Source organism: Pipistrellus kuhlii, unplaced genomic scaffold (genome assembly GCF_014108245.1).
Source record: "Pipistrellus kuhlii isolate mPipKuh1 unplaced genomic scaffold, mPipKuh1.p scaffold_m20_p_66, whole genome shotgun sequence".
In the NCBI taxonomy this organism is placed as follows: Eukaryota; Metazoa; Chordata; class Mammalia; order Chiroptera; family Vespertilionidae; genus Pipistrellus; species Pipistrellus kuhlii.
Genome location: NW_023425569.1, coordinates 1,125,669 through 1,146,729, shown reverse-complemented (window position 1 = coordinate 1,146,729; position 21,061 = coordinate 1,125,669). Strand labels below are relative to the sequence as shown.

At 69.0% G+C, this 21,061-nt stretch overlaps 1 protein-coding gene across 23 annotated transcripts in view; it reads right to left on the bottom strand.

The window, feature by feature from the left end:
• The window catches only part of BIN1 (bridging integrator 1), a 56,255-nt gene that overhangs the window by 10,177 nt on the left and 25,017 nt on the right, over window positions 1-21,061 (bottom strand). For 9 of the 23 annotated variants that reach the window (XM_045575111.1, XM_036420330.2, XM_045575112.1 and 6 more), the window contains 10 exons: window positions 15,796-15,876; window positions 10,376-10,430; window positions 10,076-10,170; window positions 9,795-9,890; window positions 7,783-7,890; window positions 7,008-7,100; window positions 3,184-3,269; window positions 2,659-2,734; window positions 1,562-1,644; window positions 696-740 (listed from right to left, as the gene is read on the bottom strand). In XM_045575111.1, the coding sequence (XP_045431067.1) occupies window positions 696-740; window positions 1,562-1,644; window positions 2,659-2,734; window positions 3,184-3,269; window positions 7,008-7,100; window positions 7,783-7,890; window positions 9,795-9,890; window positions 10,076-10,170; window positions 10,376-10,430; window positions 15,796-15,876 (818 nt within the window). The remainder of the gene's footprint in view (window positions 1-695; window positions 741-1,561; window positions 1,645-2,658; window positions 2,735-3,183; window positions 3,270-7,007; window positions 7,101-7,782; window positions 7,891-9,794; window positions 9,891-10,075; window positions 10,171-10,375; window positions 10,431-15,795; window positions 15,877-21,061) is intronic. The other 14 variants (XM_036420333.2, XM_045575114.1, XM_036420344.2 and 11 more) reach the window with 3 other exon arrangements.

The following is a 21,061-nucleotide window of genomic DNA, read 5'->3' as shown; positions in this document are numbered from 1 at the left end:
TGTTCCGCATGAGAACCAGGAGCTGTGTGCACAGGCCTCCTGTGTGTGTGGGTGCAGAGGGCCCAGCACACCTGTGTGTGCTCAGACATGCCGGCACGGCTGGCCGCCACTAGCCACCAGCCCAGTGGCTGTGCACATTCCACTCAAGTGGAGTCAATTAAGAATCCAGCTCCTTGCCCTGACCAGTGTGGCTCAGTGGATAAAGCGTCGGCCTGCGGACTGAAGGTTCGATTCCGGTCAAGGGCATGTACCTTGGTTGCGGGCACATCCCCAATAGGAGGTGTGCAGGAGGCAGCTGATGGATGTTTCTCTCTCATCAATGTTTCTAACTCTATCCCTCTCCTTTCCGCTCTGTAAAAAGTCAGAAAGACTCCAGCTCCTCAGGCACACTGGCCGGACCCCGATGCAGCCACACGCGGTGCCTGGCTGCCTGGGCAGGGGCTCCAGCGGGCAGTCCCGGGAGTGAGTGGGTGAGTGTCCTGGGAGGCGTGTGCTCCGAGGATCAGGTGGGCGGACAGAGGCGGCCCCGCCCTCCGGCCCCTCTGCGCTGGCACCGTTAACCAGCGCACACGGCTCAGGCTGCCGCCCCCCGCCCTCCCGGTGCCTCCCGGTGCCCAGTTAGGGGTTAGTGCCCGGAGCAGCGGGCGGCATGCACGGGCGCAGCGGCGGCCTGGCCCCACAGCACTCGGCGGTACCTGGGCTTCTTCCTGCGCAGCCGCGAGAACAGTTTAGCTTTCTTTCTGTGGACGGACGGACGGAGCCTTCACCCAGGGAAGCGGGCTGTGGCTGGCCGTCCTCACCCCTCGGGCCACTAACGGGGCCGGGCGGAAAGCCACCCCCAACACCCAGGGGTGCGAGGTCAGCCCGGGCCCCGGCGTGCTGACGAGACGGCGGAGCCGGGGAGCTCAGGGCCGGCGGGCAGCCACGGGCTCCGGCGTGTCCGGAAGGGGTGGCCGTGCCAGTGGGCCCCGGGCCGGTGAGCAGGCCGCTGCGGGCACCAGCCCTCCTTCCCCCGGTGGCCAGGATGGCGACCAGGACAGCCCTTGCCCGGCCCGCAGCAGGAGGCACTGGCGTCCCCCTTGGCCTGCACCCACCGCCACCCCCAGCGCTGCTCAGCCAGGGCACGCTGGTGATTGTCAGAGGAGAGGGGCAGCAATGTGCACTGAACGCTCCTTGGTCCCGGGTAACCCAGCCACCCGCGAAGCAGAGTGGCTCCCTGTGCTCCCACTCAGGCGCCGAGAGGCCTTCCCGCCCTCCCCTCAGGAAGCGGGTCTCCTCGACACGCTGTCCTGGCTCTGGCTGGGGTGTGCGATGCCAGCCCAGACTCGGGCTCCCCCCGCCCTAAGAGGACTGCTCACTTCCCGGACCCCACACCCTCCGCCTCCCGCAGAGGAGGGCTCCTCCCGCAGGAGGCTCGGAGGGCAGCCCGCACCGCTGCCCGAGCACAGGCAGGCCACGCCGGGAAGGCCACGCCGGTGACCACGGAAGCAGCCCTGCCCAGCCTCGCCGGTCCCAGCCCCGCGGCCACGCCGGCCCAGCACCGAGCACGCGCCTCACGCACCTGGGCTGGGCCTTGACCGTGAAGGTGTTGCTCCCGTGCTGCTTCTCCAGGCCGCCCAGCACGTCGTTGAGGCTCTGGTTGAGCTGCGGAGAGAGGGCACCGGGCAGGGCCCCTGAGCCACCACAGCCTCTCCCCACGCCCGGCTCCCCGAAGCCCCCGCACGCCCTGCCCGAAAGCAGCGCTGCCCGGCAGCGGGAGCTGCGAGCCCACCCCCACGGGAAGCCAGGGGGGAGTGGAGGAAGCGGCTGCCTGCCCACGGAGCCTCTTTCGTGGAGATTCCTCACAGCGCCCGCGGAGCCGGCTGTGGGAATGGTTAGCCGCCTTCAAACAGCCGTGGCTCTGAGCTGCTAGGCCACCTGCCGAGATGCTCCCGGCCACTGCCCCTGCCGGGAGTCCCACCAGGCCTGCCCTGCGCACCCAGCCTCTGGGCTGCTGCCAGGAGGCTCCGGGACCACCCCTCCTGCTCTACACAATGCTTTCCGCCCGGCCACCTGGTCCCCTGTCCTCGCTGCCCGGCCTCTGAGGGCGAGGGGAAAGAAGGCAGAAAGGGCGGCTACGGTGCCGGGTGACTGGGAAGGCCCGCGACGGCCCTCTGCGGGCCGGGGCCCAGCACCCCTTCCCCCTGCAGGCGCCAGGGCCGCCAGGGCACGGGGGTGGAGGTCCGGCCGGTCCCCCTCTGCTCTGCCCTCTGCCTCCCGGTTAAACCACGTGAAAGTAACAACACGGGCGTGGGCAACCCCACCTTCCCACACAGGGCCGCAAAGATCTAGCAGCCCTGGCTCAACCTCTGAGACACATGGAAGGATGTTAAAAACAGAAAATCCCAGCAGATTATTTATTTGCTTACGAAATGGGAAGCCACCACGTTTCCTGACAGCCCCCCAGGCCCAAGCTGCCTGAGGACAGTCACAGCATGAGCAGCGGGCTCTGTGCAGCCAGCACCCCTCCCCCCTCCCCCTCCCCCCCGCACCCCCACACCCCCCGCAGCTCCGGGGCAGTGGAGGGGCGTTGGGGGCTCCGGGCCACAGGGCCTGTGCCACTCGGTGGGGAGGTGGGAGCTGGCCGGCCTCTGTGCCCGGGGCCGCCCGCACACCCACCTTGCTCATCTCCCGGTGGAAGTTCTCCTCCAGGCCCGCGATGCTCTGGAACGTGTTCACATAGAACCCCACGCGGCTGCGGAGACAAAAGGAACACGCAGGTCAGTCAGGGTGGCGGCCAGGAGCCCGTGCACGCCGCCCGCTGCACCCGCGCCTGCGACACAGCTGAGAGGCGTGTACCCGATGCAGGGGCACCAGGGGTGCAGGTGGGGAGGGGGCACCGGGGGTGCAGGTGGGGAGGGGGCACCGGGGGTGCAGGTGGGAGGGGGCACCGGGGGTGCAGGTGGGAGGGGGCACCAGGGGTGCAGGTGGGGAGGGGGCACCGGGGGTGCAGGTGGGAGGGGGCACCGGGGGTGCATGTGGGGAGGGGGCACCGGGGGTGCAGGTGGGGAGGGGGCACCGGGGGTGCAGGTGGGAGGGGGCACCAGGGGTGCAGGTGGGGAGGGGGCACTGGGGGTGCAGGTGGGAGGGGGCACCGGGGGTGCAGGTGGACAGGGGGCGAGGGGCCGGCCACCTCCCCCTCACCTGTTCCACAGGGACGGCAGCTCCTCCTGCAGGTCCACATTCATCTCCTCGAACACCTTCTGCGCTTTGACCAGCTCCTCCTCGGCCTGCAGGCGGGACCAGTGTTGGCTTCTGCTGCCAGTCCCAGCCTGAGAGCGAGGCCAGGCCGGCCCCTCAGACCTGCTCCAACCTCCCGCCCGCCTGCGAGCTCACACTGGGCTCTGGGCCGGGGGTGGGACCGGGCAGCCCCAGCCTCGCAGCCCCTGGGACCCGGCGCCAGGCCCTCGGAGGGGCGGACAGCCCTGGCGAGGGGAGCCCTCTCCTGCCGGGCAGCCCGGGAGGGAGACGAGGGGTGACAGGGCACAGGAAGGTGCAGCGTGGGCCGGGGCACAGGACCCAGCCTCGGGACCTGCCGCTATGTGAGCCCCAGGCTCGGTGTCAGCCTGCGCCCTGCCCCCTCTCAAGGCCCCTCTGCTCAGGCTCAGCCCCCAGCCTGCATCCACCTCCCCAGCAGCCTTCCCCCTCCTGTCACCTGTGCGCCCAGCTGGAGGGCAGGCCTGCTCCAGCCCCCCCGCCCTGCGCAAGCCGGTGCCCTCCAGCCGCTCCCACCCCGCAGTGGTGCTGGGGCCCAGGCCGAGCCCAAGGGGGGAAAGCTGCAGCCCCCGCGCCCCCAAGGTGCAGGGCCACCACCAGACCCGCTGGGGGCTCTGCCAGCTCTCCTGCAGGCACGGCTGGAAACAGTGACTCAGAGTGCCTGGCTCGGGCTGAGTCACCGCCCAGGACCCCTCCCACGACAGCCTCTGCCGAAAGGCCGCATCGCCACGGGCCTCCCCCGCCTCGGGCACCAGGCCAGCCCGCGCCGCCCCTCTGCGCGTGCCAGGCTGAGCTCTGCAGCTCGGGTGCAGGGGGCGGGGAGCGGTCCGCCATCTGCCGGAACTTGCTCAAGTGAGCGTGCCTGGCCCAAGCTTTAACATCCTGATTTAAAGTTAGAGGTGGGAGGGAGGGCAGAAACCCATGCCCTGCTCCCGCGAGGGGCTCCGGCCCGGCAGCTGCCCCTGGGCGCTAAGATGGCGTGCACGCCGCAGCTCGGCCGCAAGCCTGAGCGCCCGGCACTGCCCTGCGCCTCCCTCCGCAGCCTGGGCCGTCCCCGCTCGGTGCCGTGGAGCCCGCCTCCCCCCAGATGCCGGCCTGGCTCCCGAGAACAACCGTGACCAGGACGAGGGCAGCGGCAGGGTCTCGGCGCCGTGTGCCGGCACGGCCCGCGGCCCAGCGATCCTGGGAAGCACGGCGCTACTCCTTTAACCCCGAAGGTCAGGGCCGGAGCCACGTGCACCCCCTGGGTCTGAGCGGCAGGGAGTGCAGGACCGCCGCCCGCCGGGGAGGGAGGACCGCCGCCCTCCGCGGGAGGGAGGACCGCCGCCCGCCGGGGAGGGAGGACCGCCGCCCGCCGGGGGAGGGAGGACCGCCGCCCGCCGGGGAGGGAGGACCGCCGCCCGCCGGGGAGGGAGGACCGCCGCCCGCCGAGGGAGGACCGCCGCCCGCCGGGGGAGGGAGGACCGCCGCCCGCCGGGGGAGGGAGGACCGCCGCCCGCCGGGGGAGGACCGCCGCCCACTGAGGGAGGACCGCCGCCCGCCGGGGAGGGAGGACCGCCGCCCGCCGGGGGAGGACCGCCGCCCGCCGGGGGAGGACCGCCGCCCGCGGGGAGGAGGACCGCCGCCCGCCGGGGAGGGAGGACCGCCGCCCGCCGGGGAGGGAGGACCGCCGCCCGCCGGGGAGGGAGGACCGCCGCCCGCCGGGGAGGGAGGACCGCCGCCCGCCGGGGAGGGAGGGCCGCCGCCCGCCGGGGAGGGAGGACCGCCGCCCGCCGGGGAGGAGGACCGCCGCCCGCCGGGGGAGGGAGGACCGCCGCCCGCCGGGGGAGGAGGACCGCCCCCCGCCGGGGAGGGAGGACCGCCGCCCGCCGGGAGGGAGGACCGCCGCCCGCCGGGGGAGGACCGCCGCCCGCCGGGGAGGGAGGACCGCCGCCCGCCGGGGAGGGAGGACCGCCGCCCGCCGGGGAGGGAGGACCGCCGCCCGCCGGGGAGGGAGGACCGCCGCCCGCCGGGGGAGGGAGGACCGCCGCCCGCCGGGGAGGGAGGACCGCCGCCCACTGAGGGAGGACCGCCGCCCGCCGGGGAGGGAGGACCGCCGCCCGCCGGGGAGGGAGGACCGCCGCCCGCCGGGGAGGGAGGACCGCCACCCGCCGCGGGAGGCTGGACGCCCCAGTGGCTCCGCTACATGCTGACCGATGGACGTGAGCAGTGGACCCAAAACGGGGCACCGGGGCCCTGCAGGCAGCGCTGGGGGACTGGCAGTGTGACAAGCTCGGCCTTGGGCACACAGGAGCTGGTCAGCTCGGAGTGCACCGCCCGCCACCTCGCACTGTCTGCAGCCAGGCCAGCCCTGGGGCAGCTGCAGGCTCCAGCACCCAGCTCCCAGGCTGCCAGCCCCCCAGGACCCTAAGGCCGCCCCACCCCAGCCAGGCGTGAGGCAGGGGGAGCCAAAGGAAGAATGCTCAGACTCGAATCCAAACGGGAAAGCCAATTTGGCTGGAAGGCGAAACATCTCAGCCAACAGCAGCGATGACATCACGTGCTTTAGCTTCCCCTGCGACACCCGGACCGGGCGTGGGCCCTCCAGCCAGACCCCAACCACACCCATCCCAGGAGCCCGAAGCTGCTTCCGGCCTCCCCGCCCCAGCCTCTCGGGAGACTCCTCCCCCACAAAGCTGCTCAGGGCCTCGGAGACCTGCCTCAGGAAGACGGCACAGAAACCACGTCTCCGGGGTGGCCCGGCCCTCCGGCCAGAGTCCCCGCTCTGCAGAGGCCGCTGGCGCTGCCGCACCCGCAGCACAGGACAGCGGCCTCTCAGACCTGGCCCTCCTCAGACCCCGGAGCTCCTGGCCACTCTCCCCAGTGAGCCCAGCTCTGGCCTACAGAAATCAGGCAGCGGGTCCGGTAAGAAGCTGGCCCCAGCCTGCTGACCGGCGCCCACCGCACAGAGGCGGGACGATGCGATCAGGAGGGGCCCGGCAGCCGCGGCAGCCGCCCGCCCGGAGAGAAACCCTCCTCCCGGCCGGCACTGTCGCCTGCCCCCACCCCAAGGCCCCGAGGGCTCAGGTTCCGGGTCACGTCAGTTTCTCTGCGGAGCCCTCCGGGGCCTGCACACTGCCCGGCGGAGGGCAGGACTGCGTGGCATCCTCCTTCGGGAAGCCCCGCGGCCTCTGTGCGCGGGCCGTCCCCCCAGCTCCCCAGGGGCCCGCCTCAGCACACCAGCGTGCTGGGGAGCCCTCCACGGCCTCCAGGGCTCTGGGCCCACATTTCCCCAGGTCCCCAGGGCCTGTGCAGGCCACCCCGGAGCCTGGGCCGGGGCACGAGGAACCCCCGCCTCAGCCCCTGAGCGGCTCCGGGACCCGGCAGGAGACTGCCTCCTCCGTTTTCTCCCCAGAAAAGGCAGACCACCTCCCAGTTCTGGGCCCCGAAGGCAGCTTGTGCCGGGCCAGAGCCCTGGTGCCGCAGCCCGCCCTGCAGGAGCCTCCGAGGACCCAGGGCTCCAGCTCTCCTGGCCTCTGGACGCCAGGGTGTCAGCCAGGCCTGCCAGAGCCCGACGCTGAGCCCACCTGGCCTCCCAGAGCCCCCAGCCTCTGCCCCTGCGGGACCCGGGGCTGGTCCAGCACAGGCCTCTGCAACCAGCCCTGCCTCCAGCTGGGAAGGCCCTCCCCCCGCCCCCCAAGCCAGGGCAGTGCAGACAGGACAGGGCACAGACTGGAAGGCGCCAGCACGTGCAAGTTAGAAGCCAGTGTCACCTGATTTCGGAGCAGGTTAGTTTGAGCTACGAGATGAGCCTGCAGTTTGCCTTGGCACCACTGGGGGGCGGCTTTCTCAAGCAGCGAGACAGGCTGGGGAAGGGAAGTCAGGGGAGGGAGAGTGGAGAACGGAGGGAGGCAGGGAGGCAGAGAGAAACAGAGACAGACATTAAACACCAAGTCCAAAGGCCTGGAAGGCGGACAAACAAGCTGCTGCCCTCCAGGGACCCGGCCCCTCGGAGGCCGAGAGAATTAAGGGAGCCCCCAGCAGGCGCCGAAGGGGTGAATTCCAACTGCAAAGCAAAATGTGAGAGCCGTTAGCTGGGGCAGGGTGAGGCACTCAGGGCCCGCTGGGTGGGGCTCTCCCTCAGGCCCGGTGGGAAATGGGTCCCACCAAGCCCTACACCCCCCACCCCCCCGAACCCCCCATCCCACCGCCTGGCTTGTTCCAGCAGACACAGGCTCACAGGAACCCACTCAGACACCGGCTGGGCGAGGGCCTCGCCCCTGCAACCCAAGCCTCTCCTTCAAGAAAGTGCCACCGGGAGCAGGGGGAGGGGAGCGGGGCGGCCAAGGACCAGGGGCTGGGCAGGTGCCACTGGATGAGCCAGAGGGACCACCCTGGGGACCGCCCCGGGACCGTGAGGACCTGTCACCCACCACCAGCTCTGGGACCTGCCGGTCACAGGTGAGGGCAGGGCCAGGCGCACAGGGGCAGGTGCACACAGACCTCTCCCCCACCCCTCCCCGTCTCCCCACACGCCCTGGCCCTCACCTTGGCAATTTTGGCCTCATCCTTCTTTTTGGCAGTTTGGAGGGACTCGTAATGGTGCCGGGCGCTGTCGTAGTCCACCAGCTTCCGGCCCCGCTTCGCGATGCGCGACTGGAGAGAGCGGAGGGGAGGGCTGACAGGCCTGGCCACGCTGCCAGCGCCGACCAGCAGAGCCGGGCGGGAGGAGCCACGCGTCCCAGGGGGCCCACCGGAAAGGCTGTGCACGCCTCTGCGCCCTTCCTCACACACGGCAGGCCACCGCCTGGCACAGCCACGGCAGCGCCCACCAGCCATCGAGGCCGAGCCCCCCGGCCTGGCCCCGGGCCTGGACCATGCTTCCCCTGGGCCACGCCCTCAGCCTCCACACTCCCACCGGGAGCCCGAGGCAGCAGCCGGGGGAGGGGGGCCAGCAGGACCCCTGTGGGTCCGGTCCGGCTCTTCTTCCCCAGGGAAGCACCGGGCCTGACCTCGGTGGGGACACTGGCTCATTGACAACACAGCACAGCCCACCAGCAGGGCAGCAGGCTGTGAGAGCACACAGTCACACAGCGGCCCCGGATGGCTGTGAGAGCACACAGCCACACAGAGACCCCGGATGGCTGTGAGAGCACACAGTCACACAGACCCCGGATGGCTGTGAGAGCACACAGCCACACAGAGACCCCGGATGGCTGTGAGAGCACACAGTCACAGAGACCCCAGATGGCTGTGAGAGCACACAGTCACAGAGACCCCGGATGGCTGTGAGAGCACACAGTCACACAGAGACCCCGGATGGCTGTGAGAGCACACAGTCACAGAGACCCCGGATGGCTGTGAGAGCACACAGTCACACAGACCCCGGATGGCTGTGAGAGCACACAGTCACACAGACCCCGGATGGCTGTGAGAGCACACAGTCACACAGAGACCCCAGATGGCTGTGAGAGCACACAGTCACACAGACCCCGGATGGCTGTGAGAGCACACAGTCACAGAGACCCCGGATGGCTGTGAGAGCACACAGTCACACAGACCCCGGATGGCTGTGAGAGCACACAGTCACAGAGACCCCGGATGGCTGTGAGAGCACACAGTCACACAGAGACCCCGGATGGCTGTGAGAGCACACAGTCACAGAGACCCCGGATGGCTGTGAGAGCACACAGTCACACAGCGACCCCGGATGGCTGTGAGAGCACACAGTCACAGAGACCCCGGATGGCTGTGAGAGCACACAGCCACACGGAGACCCCGGATGGCTGTGAGAGCACACAGCCACAGAGACCCCGGATGGCTGTGAGAGCACACAGTCACAGAGACCCCGGATGGCTGTGAGAGCACACAGCCACAGAGACCCCGGATGGCTGTGAGAGCACACAGTCACAGAGACCCCGGATGGCTGTGAGAGCACACAACCACAGAGACCCCGGATGGCTGTGAGAGCACACAGTCACAGAGACCCCGGATGGCTGTGAGAGCACACAGTCACAGAGACCCCGGATGGCTGTGAGAGCACACAGTCACACAGAGACCCCGGATGGCTGTGAGAGCACACAGCCACACAGAGACCCCGGATGGCTGTGAGAGCACACAGTCACACAGACCCCGGATGGCTGTGAGAGCACACAGCCACACAGAGACCCCGGATGGCTGTGAGAGCACACAGCCACACAGAGACCCCGGATGGCTGTGAGAGCACACAGCCACACGGCGACCCCGGATGAGGGGCGATGCGTACACACAGCCTAACAGGCGGACATCTCGGACACACCGTATGCAGTCCCAGACTCCAGGCACTGCCACACGCAGCACACGCAGCACACGCAGCACACGCACAGCTCCCAGCTCAGAAAGGCCCTGTCTGGGCTGGCGGGCTGGCCGCAGCAGGAGCAGTCCTGGGGGACCAAGCGCCAGTGGCAGGGATGCCTGCCTCTGGGCAGGTCACTGCGGTGCCTGAGCCAGCCCGGCCTGCCCCCACCCAGTCCCTCTCTCCCTCTCGTCTCCCTGTATGGCGCCAATGGACAGCCTCTCACCTTGATGTCAGGGAACTGGCCCAGATACGTGTCCATGGTCAGCAGCGCCTGGTCCACCAGCTTCTGGTGGTAATCCATCCAGAGCAGGTCGTTGTTCTAGAGGAGCAACAGCAGGTGAGTGCACCCAGCGCCAGCCCACCCCACCACTGCCGCCTCCCAGCTCCTGCCCCATCACTTCAAGGTTTGGTGGCTTCTCAAATCCTTTTCTTCATCTGTAAAATGGCCAGCAGTAGAGGCCAGCAAGGCCCCATGGGAGGCCCGAGCCACCTGCCCCGCCTCACCTCGGCAATCTTGCTTGCTTCGTCCCTGCCGGGCCAGTCGGGCTCATACACCTCCTGCAGACACTCGTTCAGCTTCTTGGAGGCCTCATGCATGGCTGGGGGCAGAAGGGCCATGCTGCAGCCAGTGCCACGGGGGCCCGGATGGCGGGTCCCCGGGCCCGGGAGGTGTGTGGGCCTCCACAGCAGTCCCTGCCCTTTGCCCACAGGCCTGACGCCTTCCCAGCTCTTTACACGCCACCACGTGGGAAGGCCCCGCCCGCATCTGTGAAGTCCAGCCCCCCAGGCCTGTCTGCGCCTTACCTTTAACTGAGGCCAGGTAGGTCCGGAGGTCCTTCTGCAGCCGGGTGCCCTCATTCTGCAAAGGAAAGACGTGAACAAGGTGAGGGCGGGCCACGCCTGTACCCCCCCTTCCTGCATGTGCACCCGCAGACCAGTGAAGGCCGTCCTCGTCTGGACACGGCAGGCGAGAGAAGAGGGGCGCGCCAACGCCCTGGCCGGGCCGGCCCCAGCTCAGCCCAGCACGGCGGCCGCGCCTCCGGCACCAACAGCACCGAGCGGCCGGGCGCTCTCGGCTCCCCCGGCTGTGGCCTGAGGGGGCGCATCCCGAGTTGGCAGTGCTCAGCCCTGTAAGGGCGTCCCGAAGACACACGTCCTGGACAGGACACTGGGGCATGGCCGGCGACATGCACACGGCCCACACGCGTGTATGGTGGAACTGCTGCGCGGCAGGCTTGCCCACAGACAACCATGGACCGGTGCCAGTGTACAGACACGTGGGCGAGGGCGGGGCACCTTGTTCTAAAAGCTCAGATGGTGCCCAAGACCAGCAGCTCCCACCGCGTTGTGCCAGGATGGAGGGCAGCCTGGGGAGAAGAGGCTCCAGAAGGGGTGGCCTCGGACATGGCCAGCTGAGAGGAGGGTAGGAGTCAGAGGAAGGGTCAGGGGAGTGGGCCAGGAGCGAAACTACCATCATGCTGGGCCTGACCCGCTGGGTCCCCCCAAACCCAGCTTCTCCCAGCCAGGCCTCCACTCCTCACTCCCTGCAACAGCCCAGCGACCGCGACTCTGCCCAGGGAGGGGTGGCCATGGCCCAGGTGCTGCACTTGCCTGGGATGTACCAGGATGTACCAGGCCCTGGTGCCTCCCACACAAGGCCACGCTGTGAGCGGGCGCGGGCACAGCTGTGCGGGGCCGCCCAGTGCAGCTGCAGCCGGGCCCCCTCAGCCATCGCAGCCGGCCTCCGGCCAGGCAGCCCGCCCTGCCGAGCTGCTTCCGAGCAGGGCAGGGCCCGTCAGCACGGATCTGTGAGCTCCTTCCACACGGCTCCTCCCCTGCGCCTGGGGAGTCTCTGCAGTTCCCGAGCTCTGACGCTCCAGAGGAACAGCGGGAGGACGGAGTTCTGGACCCACTGCCGGGCCTGCTCCCCAGCCCCACAGCCCAGGACCCGCGCCCGGTGCAGCTGCACGGCCAGCACCCTGTCTCCGCTGAGGACGGAGCCCCTCTCTTCCCAGGGGCCCGGGCAGGGGCCACTCCTGCACAGGCCCCCCCGGCTCCAGCGGCCTCTCGCCACTCCACACCAGTGCAGAGGGGTGCCGCCTGGAGCAGAGCTGGTGGGCCTGGGCGGGAAGGGCACACAGCAGTGACGAGGCCTGGGCTGCAGGGTCTTCGGGGCTGCCTGAGCAGGTTCATGGGCGTGGGGGGAGGAACAGGAGGCCTCCAGGACTCGAGCAGGGAGGGCAGGGGACGTGAGAACAGTGACGCAGGTGACTGCACCCGCTCCCAGGACCCCCTCCTAGGCGCGCTGGGACCAGCCTCGGCCTGCGCCATGCTCACAGGGAACGGGCAGACACCACCGCCAGCCCAGCCGCCTGCCCCCTCCCCCAGGCCCTGCCGGCCAGAGCCGCTGACCTCACCCCTCCAGTATGGTGCCCCACACCCCGGCTCAGTCACCCCACACCTGTTAGATCCACAACGGCCTGGTCGCCTAAGCCCCCAGGGAGGTTACCCCTGGTGGGAGGACTCAAGCTTGACCCCCCAGCTCCCACCTTTGGCCCCTGAAAAGCCAGTCCCCACCCACCCGAGGGCGGGAGGAGGCCAGCTTAAGTGGCCGGTGCACGTGCCCCCAGCCCAGCTCCCTGCCGGCCCGTCAGGTCTTCCTGCCTGGCCCCTCGGAGCCAGGGACCCGAGCCGGGACTCTGAGCAACAAATGGGAGGGCAGCCCTCCTGTCCCAGCCCCGGGCCAGGCCACAGCACCCTCCTTTCCCAGGGTACCCGCCTCACCTTCTGCCAAACGCCCGCCTGCTCAGGGGCAGCCCTAGCCCCCAGGCCCCCGCCCCCAGCCTCCAGCCCCCAGCCCCACCCCCAGCCCCCAGCCCCCAGCCGGCAGCCCCAGCCCCCAGCCCCCAGCCTCCAGCCTCCAGCCCCCAGCCCCTAGCCCGCAGGCCCAGCCTCAGCCCAAGCCCACAGCCCCAGCCCCCAGCCCCCAGACCCAGCCCCCAGCTCCCCGCCCCCCGCCCCAGCCCGTCCCCTGCCCACAGCCCCAGCCCACAGCCCACAGCCCGCAGCCCCCAGCCCCCAGCCCAGTCACCGGCCAGCTGCCCCAACACTCCCCTCCAGGCCAGCCCGCTGCCCTGCGGACCTGGGATCCTGCCTTAGAACCCCAAGCTCCCGTCAGCCCCGTGGCCATGGAGCCCATCTCTCTCTGAGCCTCAGGGCCTCCTCCATAAAACACAGGATGTTAGCAGCCATCACACAGACGCAGGGCAAGCCCAGCCGGCGTGCTTCCAGACAGAGCGTTCGCCCATGACCAGGAGGTCACGATTCGATTCTGATCAGGGCACAGGCCCGGGCTGTGGGCTCCATCCCAGTGTGGGGCGTGCAGGAGGCGGCCAACCCATGGTTCTCATCACTGCTTTTCTCTCCCCCTCCTCGTCCTCCCTCTCTGAATCAATAAAGACGTATTTTATTTTTAATTAAAGACCAAGAGGCGGAAGGCCGTGGCTGTGAAGAGGCACAGCAGCGGCCGCGGCAGCCCTCTAGGAGCAACTCCTGCAGGGAGAGCAGCCCCATGCGGAGCCAGGGCGGAGCTGCCCGGGCTTCTGTCCACGTCTGTTCACGGAAGAACAGCGAGGCCCGGGGCGTGGGCTCCGCCAGGGCCACCAAGGCCCCTGCCCTGCGCCCACCAGGCCCTGACACACTCCTACTTAGACACCTGGCCCTGACACAGCCCCTACTGACACATCCTACTGACACACCTCCTACTGACACACCCACTGACACACCAGGCCCTGACACAGCCCCTACTGACACACATCCTACTGACAAACCTCCTACTGACACACTCCCTACTGACACACCTCCTGACACACTCCCTACTGACACACCTCCTGACACACTCCCTACTGACACATCCTACTGACAAACCTCCTACTGACACACTCCCTACTGACACATCCTACTGACACACCTCCTACTGACACACCTCCTACTGACACACCTCCTACTGACACACCTCCTACTTAGACACCTGGCCCTGACACAGCCCCTACTGACACACATCCTACTGACAAACCTCCTACTGACACACTCCCTACTGACACACCTCCTGACACACCTCCTACTGACACACCTCCTGACACACTCCCTACTGACACATCCTACTGACACACCTCCTACTGACACACCTCCTACTGACACACCTCCTACTTAGACACCTGGCCCTGACACAGCCCCTACTGACACATCCTACTGACACACCTCCTACTGACACACCCACTGACACACCAGGCCCTGACACAGCCCCTACTGACACACATCCTGACACACATCCTACTGACACACCCACTGACACACCAGGCCAAGACACACCCCCTACTGATACACTTTCTGACACACCCCCTACTGACACACCTACTGACACACCCCCTACTGACACACCTACTGATATACCCCCTACTGACACACACCCTATTAACACACCTACTGACACACCTCCTACTGACACACCCTCTACTGACACACCTCCTACTTAGACACCTGGCCCAGACACAGCCCCTACTGACACACATCCTACTGACACACCAGGCCAAGACACACCCCCTACTGACACACCTACTGACATACCCCCTACTGACACACCCCCTATTAACACACCTACTGACATACCTCCTACTGACACACCTACTGACACACCCCCTACTGACACACATCCTACTGACACATCTACTTACACACCAGGCCCTGACACACCCCTGACACACCCCCTACTGACACACATCCTACTGACACATCTCTTACTTACACACCAGGCCCTGACACACCCCTGACACACCTCCTACTGACATACCTCCTACTTAGACACCAGGCCCTGACACAGCCCCTACTGACACACCTCCTACTGACACACCCACTGACACACCAGGCCCTGACACACCCCCTACTGACACACCTACTGACACACCTCCTACTGACACACCTCCTACTGACACACTCCCTACTGACAAACCTCCTACTGACACATCTCCTACTGAGACACCCCCTATTGACACACCTCCTACTTAGACACCAGGCCCTGACACAGCCCCTACTGACACACCTCCTACTGACACACCCACTGACACACCAGGCCCTGACACACCCCCTACTGACCCTCCTACTGACACACCTCCTACTGACACACCTACTGACACACCAGGCCCTGACACAGCTCCTACTGACACACATCCTACTGACACACCCACTGACACACCAGGCCCTGACACACCTCCTATTGACACACCCCCTACTGACACACCCCCTACTGACACACCTACTGATACACCCCCTACTGACACACCTCCTACTTAGACACCAGGCCTTGACACAGCCCCTACTGACATACATCCTGACACACCCACTGACACACCCCCTACTGACACACCTACTGACACATCTACTGACACACCTACTGACATACCTACTGACACACCTCCTACTGACACACCTACTAATACACCCCCTACTGACACACCTCCTACTTAAGACACCAGGCCTTGACACAGCCCCTACTGACATATATCCTGACACACCCACTGACACACCTCCTACTGACACACCAGGCCTGGCACACCTCCTACTGACACACCCCCTACTGACACACCCCCTACTGATGGCCTAGCAGTCAGGCAGCCATGGGACTCCACGCTCTGCCTGAAAGTCAGCTGAGCTCCTCTGCCATCTTCCTGGGCTCCCAGCCTTCCCCTCTCCCCTTTCCGTCCCCATTCCCTCCCTCTTTTCCTCTCCCTCCCCCTCCCTCTCTCCATCCCCTTCTTCCTACTCTTCTGCCTCCGCCCTCTCCCTCCCCTTCCTTCTCTCTCTCTCTTCCTGCAGGCTCCGGGGCCATGGCTGTCAGTTCTCAGGAGGAAAATGGCTTTCCCCTGGCTTCCATTCCAACTGTAGGACTGGTGGTGCCTTTGGTGCTTCTGAGACCTCAGACATGACAAGGAGTAGAGAGGCCGGGTCCCTCCAACTCGCCCATCCCCTGTGCCCGCACTCCCTCCTCTAGGCAATCTCCCAAGACCTGCTGACCCCTCCTCTGCACTCCTCTCCACAAACCAGCTCCTGACAGTTCCACCCACAGCCACAGGCCATTCCCCCAGCCCCCAGGCCCGGCCGCCCCACTCACCAGCCCCCAGGCCCGGCCGCCCCACTCACCGGCCCCCAGGCCCGGCTGCCCTACTCACCAGCTGCTTGTTGAAGTTCTGGACACACTGTTCGAACTGCTCGTCCTTCGTCTCATCGGCCTTGCCCAGTTTCTGGAGGACCTGCCGAGGCAGAGGGGGGAGAGTGCCCCTGAGATGAGACCAGCCCAAGCAGAGTGCCCTTAGCAACACCCAGCCAGGGTCCCGGAGGCCGGGCTGGTGCCACCAGCCCAGGCGTGGGACCACCAGGCCTCCTGGCTGCTCCGATCCACCCCCTTCCAGGCCTGCCGTCACCACAGGAGGACTGGGACAGGCCAGCCGGGGCCTGCGCCGGAGGACGGGGCTTCGAAGACAGGCTACGGAACAGGTGCCCCTCACTGCAGACCTCACATACACCTGGGTGCCCGCCCCACAGCGCCCCCCCTGCACTCCGTCCCTGCGCTGGGCCCACCGCCAGGAGGAAGGGAGGAAAGGTGCCAGGGCCAGGCTCTGGGTCCCTAGCCGTCAGCTCCCTATCTGAGTATGTTTTCAAATATGACCCACCCCAGGCTCCTGCTCCACCTCCACAGCCCAGCAGGTATGCGCGCACACACACACACACACACACACAGCCACACACACACACGGCCACACACACACACACAGCCACACACACACACACACACACGCAGCCACACACACAGCCACACACACACACGGCCACACACACACAGCCACACACACACACACAGCCACACACACACACACACACACACGCAGCCACACACACACACACACACAGCCACACACACACACACACACACACACACACACGGCCACATGCTGGGAGGAGGTGGAGGGCAAAGGTGAGTCAAGGCAGAGAGCGAGACCGGCCAGGAGAGGAGCCTGAGAGGAAGCCAGAAGGGCAGGCCCATCAGGTTCTCCTAGACTTCCCTCTTCCCCCGACCCCCCCCACCCCACCCCCTCCTCTCCCCCACCCCCGCCTCGACCCCCCCACCCGACCCCCCCCCGCCCGACACCCCCCTCCCGCCTCGACCCCCCCACCCGACCCCCCCATCCTCCCCACCCCGACCCCCTCCCCACCCCGACCCCCTCCAGGAGAGAGGAGGGGGAAGAGCAGGGAGGGGGAGGGAAGAGCAGGAGAGAAGGGCACCAAACAGAGGTGTGGAAGGGGGCAGGGAGGAGAGCTGAGAAAGAAGAGCTGGGAGCAGGGCGGGAAGTGGAGGCAGAGGTGGGGAGGGTCTGCAACAAGAGGGAAGCCAGACTGCCCCCATCCCCAGACTGCCCCCATCCCCAGACCGCCCCCATCCCCAGACCGCCCCCATCCCCAGACTGCCCCCATCCCCAGACTGCCCCCATCCCCAGACCGCCCCCATCCCCAGACCGCCCCCATCCCCAGACTGCCGCCATCCCCAGACTGCCGCCCACGGCCCTGGCCCCGCCCTCAGGGGCGGGAGCAACACTGACGCTCAGGAGAGGCTGCAGCCGAGCTCAATGGGCAGAGGGCACGCTGGGCCGCACGGGACCCGAGCCCCAGCTCCATCCACCGCAGCCCCAGGCCGGGGTCCGAGGGGTCTGGAGGGGTCGCAGCCCCAGGCCGGGGTCCGAGGGGCCCGAGGGGTCGCAGCCCCAGGCCGGGGTCCGAGGGGTCCGAGGGGTCGCAGCCCCAGGCCGGGGACCGGAGGGGTCCGAGGGGTCGCAGCCCCAGGCCGGGGTCCGAGGTCCGAGGGGTCGCAGCCCCAGGCCGGGGTCCGAGGTCCGAGGGGTCGCAGCCCCAGGCCGGGGTCCGAGGGGCCCGGAGGGGTCGCAGCCCCAGGCCGGGGTCCGAGGGGTCTGGAGGGGTCGCAGCCCCAGGCCGGGGTCCGGGTTCCGAGGGGTCGCAGCCCCAGGCCGGGGTCCGGGGTCCGAGGGGTCGCAGCCCCAGGCCGGGGTCCGGGGTCCGAGGGGTCGCAGCCCCAGGCCGGGGTCCGGGGTCCAAGGGGTCGCAGCCCCAGGCCGGGGTCCGAGGGGCCCGGAGGGGTCGCAGCCCCAGGCCGGGGTCCGGGGTCCGAGGGGTCGCAGCCCCGGGCCGAGGGGTCGCAGCCCCAGGCCGGGGTCCGGGGTCCGAGGGGTCGCAGCCCCAGGCCGGGGTCCGAGGGGTCTGGAGGGGTCGCAGCCCCAGGCCGGGGTCCGAGGGGTCTGGAGGGGTCGCAGCCCCAGGCTGGGGTCCGAGGGGCCCGGAGGGGTCGCAGCCCCAGGCCGGGGTCCGAGGGGCCCGGAGGGGTCGCAGCCCCAGGCCGGGGTCCGAGGGGCCCGGAGGGGTCGCAGCCCCAGGCCGGGGTCCGAGGGGTCCGAGGGGTCGCAGTCCCGGGCACAGCCCTGACAGGCCCAGCGCGGCCTGTGCTGGGAGCTGCCCCCTCCCCCCAGCTGGCCCAGGAGCCCGCAGCCGCCAGCTGAGTTCCTCCCACCGCACAGCACACGTCCGGCCCCGGACAGCGGAGGCCGGGAGCCCAGGACAGGAGCGCCGTCGGCCTGCCGCCAGGAGGACCCCTCCGGGGAAGCTGCGGCTCAGACAGAGCTTACAACAGCCAGGAGCCGGAGGATGAGGGTTCCCCTCACTCGAGGCCACCGGAAAGGCGGGGCCGTGGGCAGGAGGCAGGGAGGCCCGGGGACAGTGGGCAGGGGGCAGGGAGGCCCGGGGACAGTGGACAGGGGGCAGGGAGGCCCGGGGACAGTGGACAGGGGGCAGGGAGGCCCGGGGCCGTGGGCAGGAGGCAGGGAGGCCCGGGGACAGTGGGCAGCCCGGGGACAGTGGGAGGAGGCAGGGAGGCCCGGGGACAATGGACAGGGGGCAGGGAGGCCCGGGGACAATGGACAGGGGGCAGGGAGGCCCGGGGACAGTGGACAGTGGACAGGGCGGCCTGGGGACAGTGGACAGGGGGCAGGGAGGCACGGGGCCGTGGGCAGGAGGCTGGGAGCCCGGGAGCACCTGGACAGGCACTGCCGCACGGTCAGGATGGCCCCCCGAGCTAGGCGAGAGGGAAACCGGGGAAACGGGGAGTGCTGACAGGCAGGTGCCTCTACCTGCCAGTGCCCACCGCCTCCGAGGAGAGGAATGGAAGCCAGGGGCTCCGGGGCAGGAGTGGGGCCTGGCCAGCCGCCCCCAGCCTGGGCACCGGGAGTGGCTTCCTGCCCTGCCCTCCCCTCGCCCCGAGGACACGCACTGAGTCACAGGATTCACACTGCCCTCGGCACTCGCAGCGCCGGGCAGCTGAGTGCTCCGGCCGCCCCACGGGCCCCACGGCCCCCACGGCCCCCACGGCCGCCCCATGGCCGCCCCACGGCCCCCACGGCCGCCCCACGGCCCCCACGGCCCCCCACGGCCCCCCACGGCCCCTCACAGACCGCCCCCCAGGCCCCCACAGACCACCCCACAGACCGCCCCCCAGGACCCCACAGACCGCTCCACAGACCGCCCCCCAGGCCCCCAAAGACCGCCCCACAGCCGCCCCACAGGCCCCCACAGGCCGCCCCCCAGGCCCCCACAGACCGCCCCACAGACCGCCCCCCAGGCCCCCACAGCCGCCCGGGCGGGCTCCAGGCCCCCACAGACCGCCCCCCAGGCCCCCACAGCCGCCCGGGCGGGCTCCAGGCCCGCAGGCGGTGAGGAGGCCTGGGCACAGGGCCAGTCCTGCGCTCTGGGCCTCACGTGCCCGGTCTGGAGAGAACACGGGCGCCACCTGGGCCACGTCTGCAGCACACACCTCTGGGCCTGGCCTCGCACACACCAGCCGCCACATCCTCACACCGGTCCCCACAGAGGCGCCAGAGACATTGGACACACACTGACACGTGTGCACCAGATGCACGTGCACACGGCAAAGCCTCCTCCTGCCACACCGAGCCCTGGCGGTGCCCTCCTCTCAGTGTCACCACCTCTCCCCACCTCTCAGCAGCCTCTCACCACCTCCTCCAGCACAGATAGCGGTGTGGGCCGGGAAGCGCCTGCCGCACGCACACCACCCGCACCGAGGGCCCGGACCCCCCCAGTGCCCGGCCTGTGAACAGCCACACGCCCAGCCTGTCCCTCTGCTGCACGGGCCGGGCACAGACACGCGTGTTCCTGTGACCGCGCTGCTGCACGGGCCGGGCACAGACACACGTGTTCCTGTGACCGCGCTGCTGCACGGGCCGGGCACAGACACGCGTGTTCCTGTGGCCGCGCTGCTGCACGGGCCGGGCACAGACACGCGTGTTCCTGTGGCCGCGCTGCTGCACGGGCCGGGCACAGACACGCGTGTTTCCTGTGGCCGCGCTGCTGCACGGGCCGGGCACAGACACGCGTGTTCCTGTGACCGCGCTGCTGCACGGGCCGGGCACAGACACGCGTGTTCCTGTGACCGCGCTGCTGCACGGGCCGGGCAAAGACACGCGTGTTCCTGTGGCCGCGCTGCTGCACGGGCCGGGCACAGACACGCGTGTTCCTGTGGCCGCGCTGCTGCACGGGCCGGGCACAGACACGCGTGTTCCTGTGGCCGCGCTGCTGCACGGGCCGGGCCACAGACACGCGTGTTCCTGTGGCCGCGCTGCTGCACGGGCCGGGCACAGACACGCGTGTTCCTGTGGCCGCGCTGCTGCACGGGCCGGGCACAGACACGCGTGTTCCTGTGGCCGCGCTGCTGCACGGGCCGGGCACAGACACGCGTGTTCCTGTGGCCGCGCTGCTGCACGGGCCGGGCACAGACACGCGTGTTCCTGTGGACGGGCCGGGCAACAGACACGCGTGTTCCTGTGACCGCGCTGCTGCACGGGCCGGGCACAGACACGCGTGTTCCTGTGACCGCGCTGCTGCACGGGCCGGGCACAGACACGCGTGTTCCTGTGGCCGCGCTGCTGCACGGGCCGGGCACAGACACGCGTGTTCCTGTGGCCGCGCTGCTGCACGGGCCGGGCACAGACACGCGTGTTCCTGTGACCGCGCTGCTGCACGGGCCGGGCACAGACACGCGTGTTCCTGAGACCACGGCTAAGCTAGCGTGGCTCTGAGGGCAGCCATGGCCTAGAACAAATCCCATCTCTCACCCCTCTCCTCCTCTGCGCCCCTGGTCACGGCGGGCAGTGGCGCCTGACCGCAGAGCAGCCTGGGGGAGGGAGCCAGGACCAGGAGGCGGCATTCCCGCGAACCCGAGGTCGGGTGGGTGTGGGTGCCAGGCTGGCTGCAGGGTCCCGCCTGAAGCAGCCGCCTGCGGGCCGGCCGGAGGCTCTGGGAGGGCCGGGCTGCTGCTCCCGCCTCCCGGCCCTCGGCGCCCCCAATGGGGAGGCCAAGGAA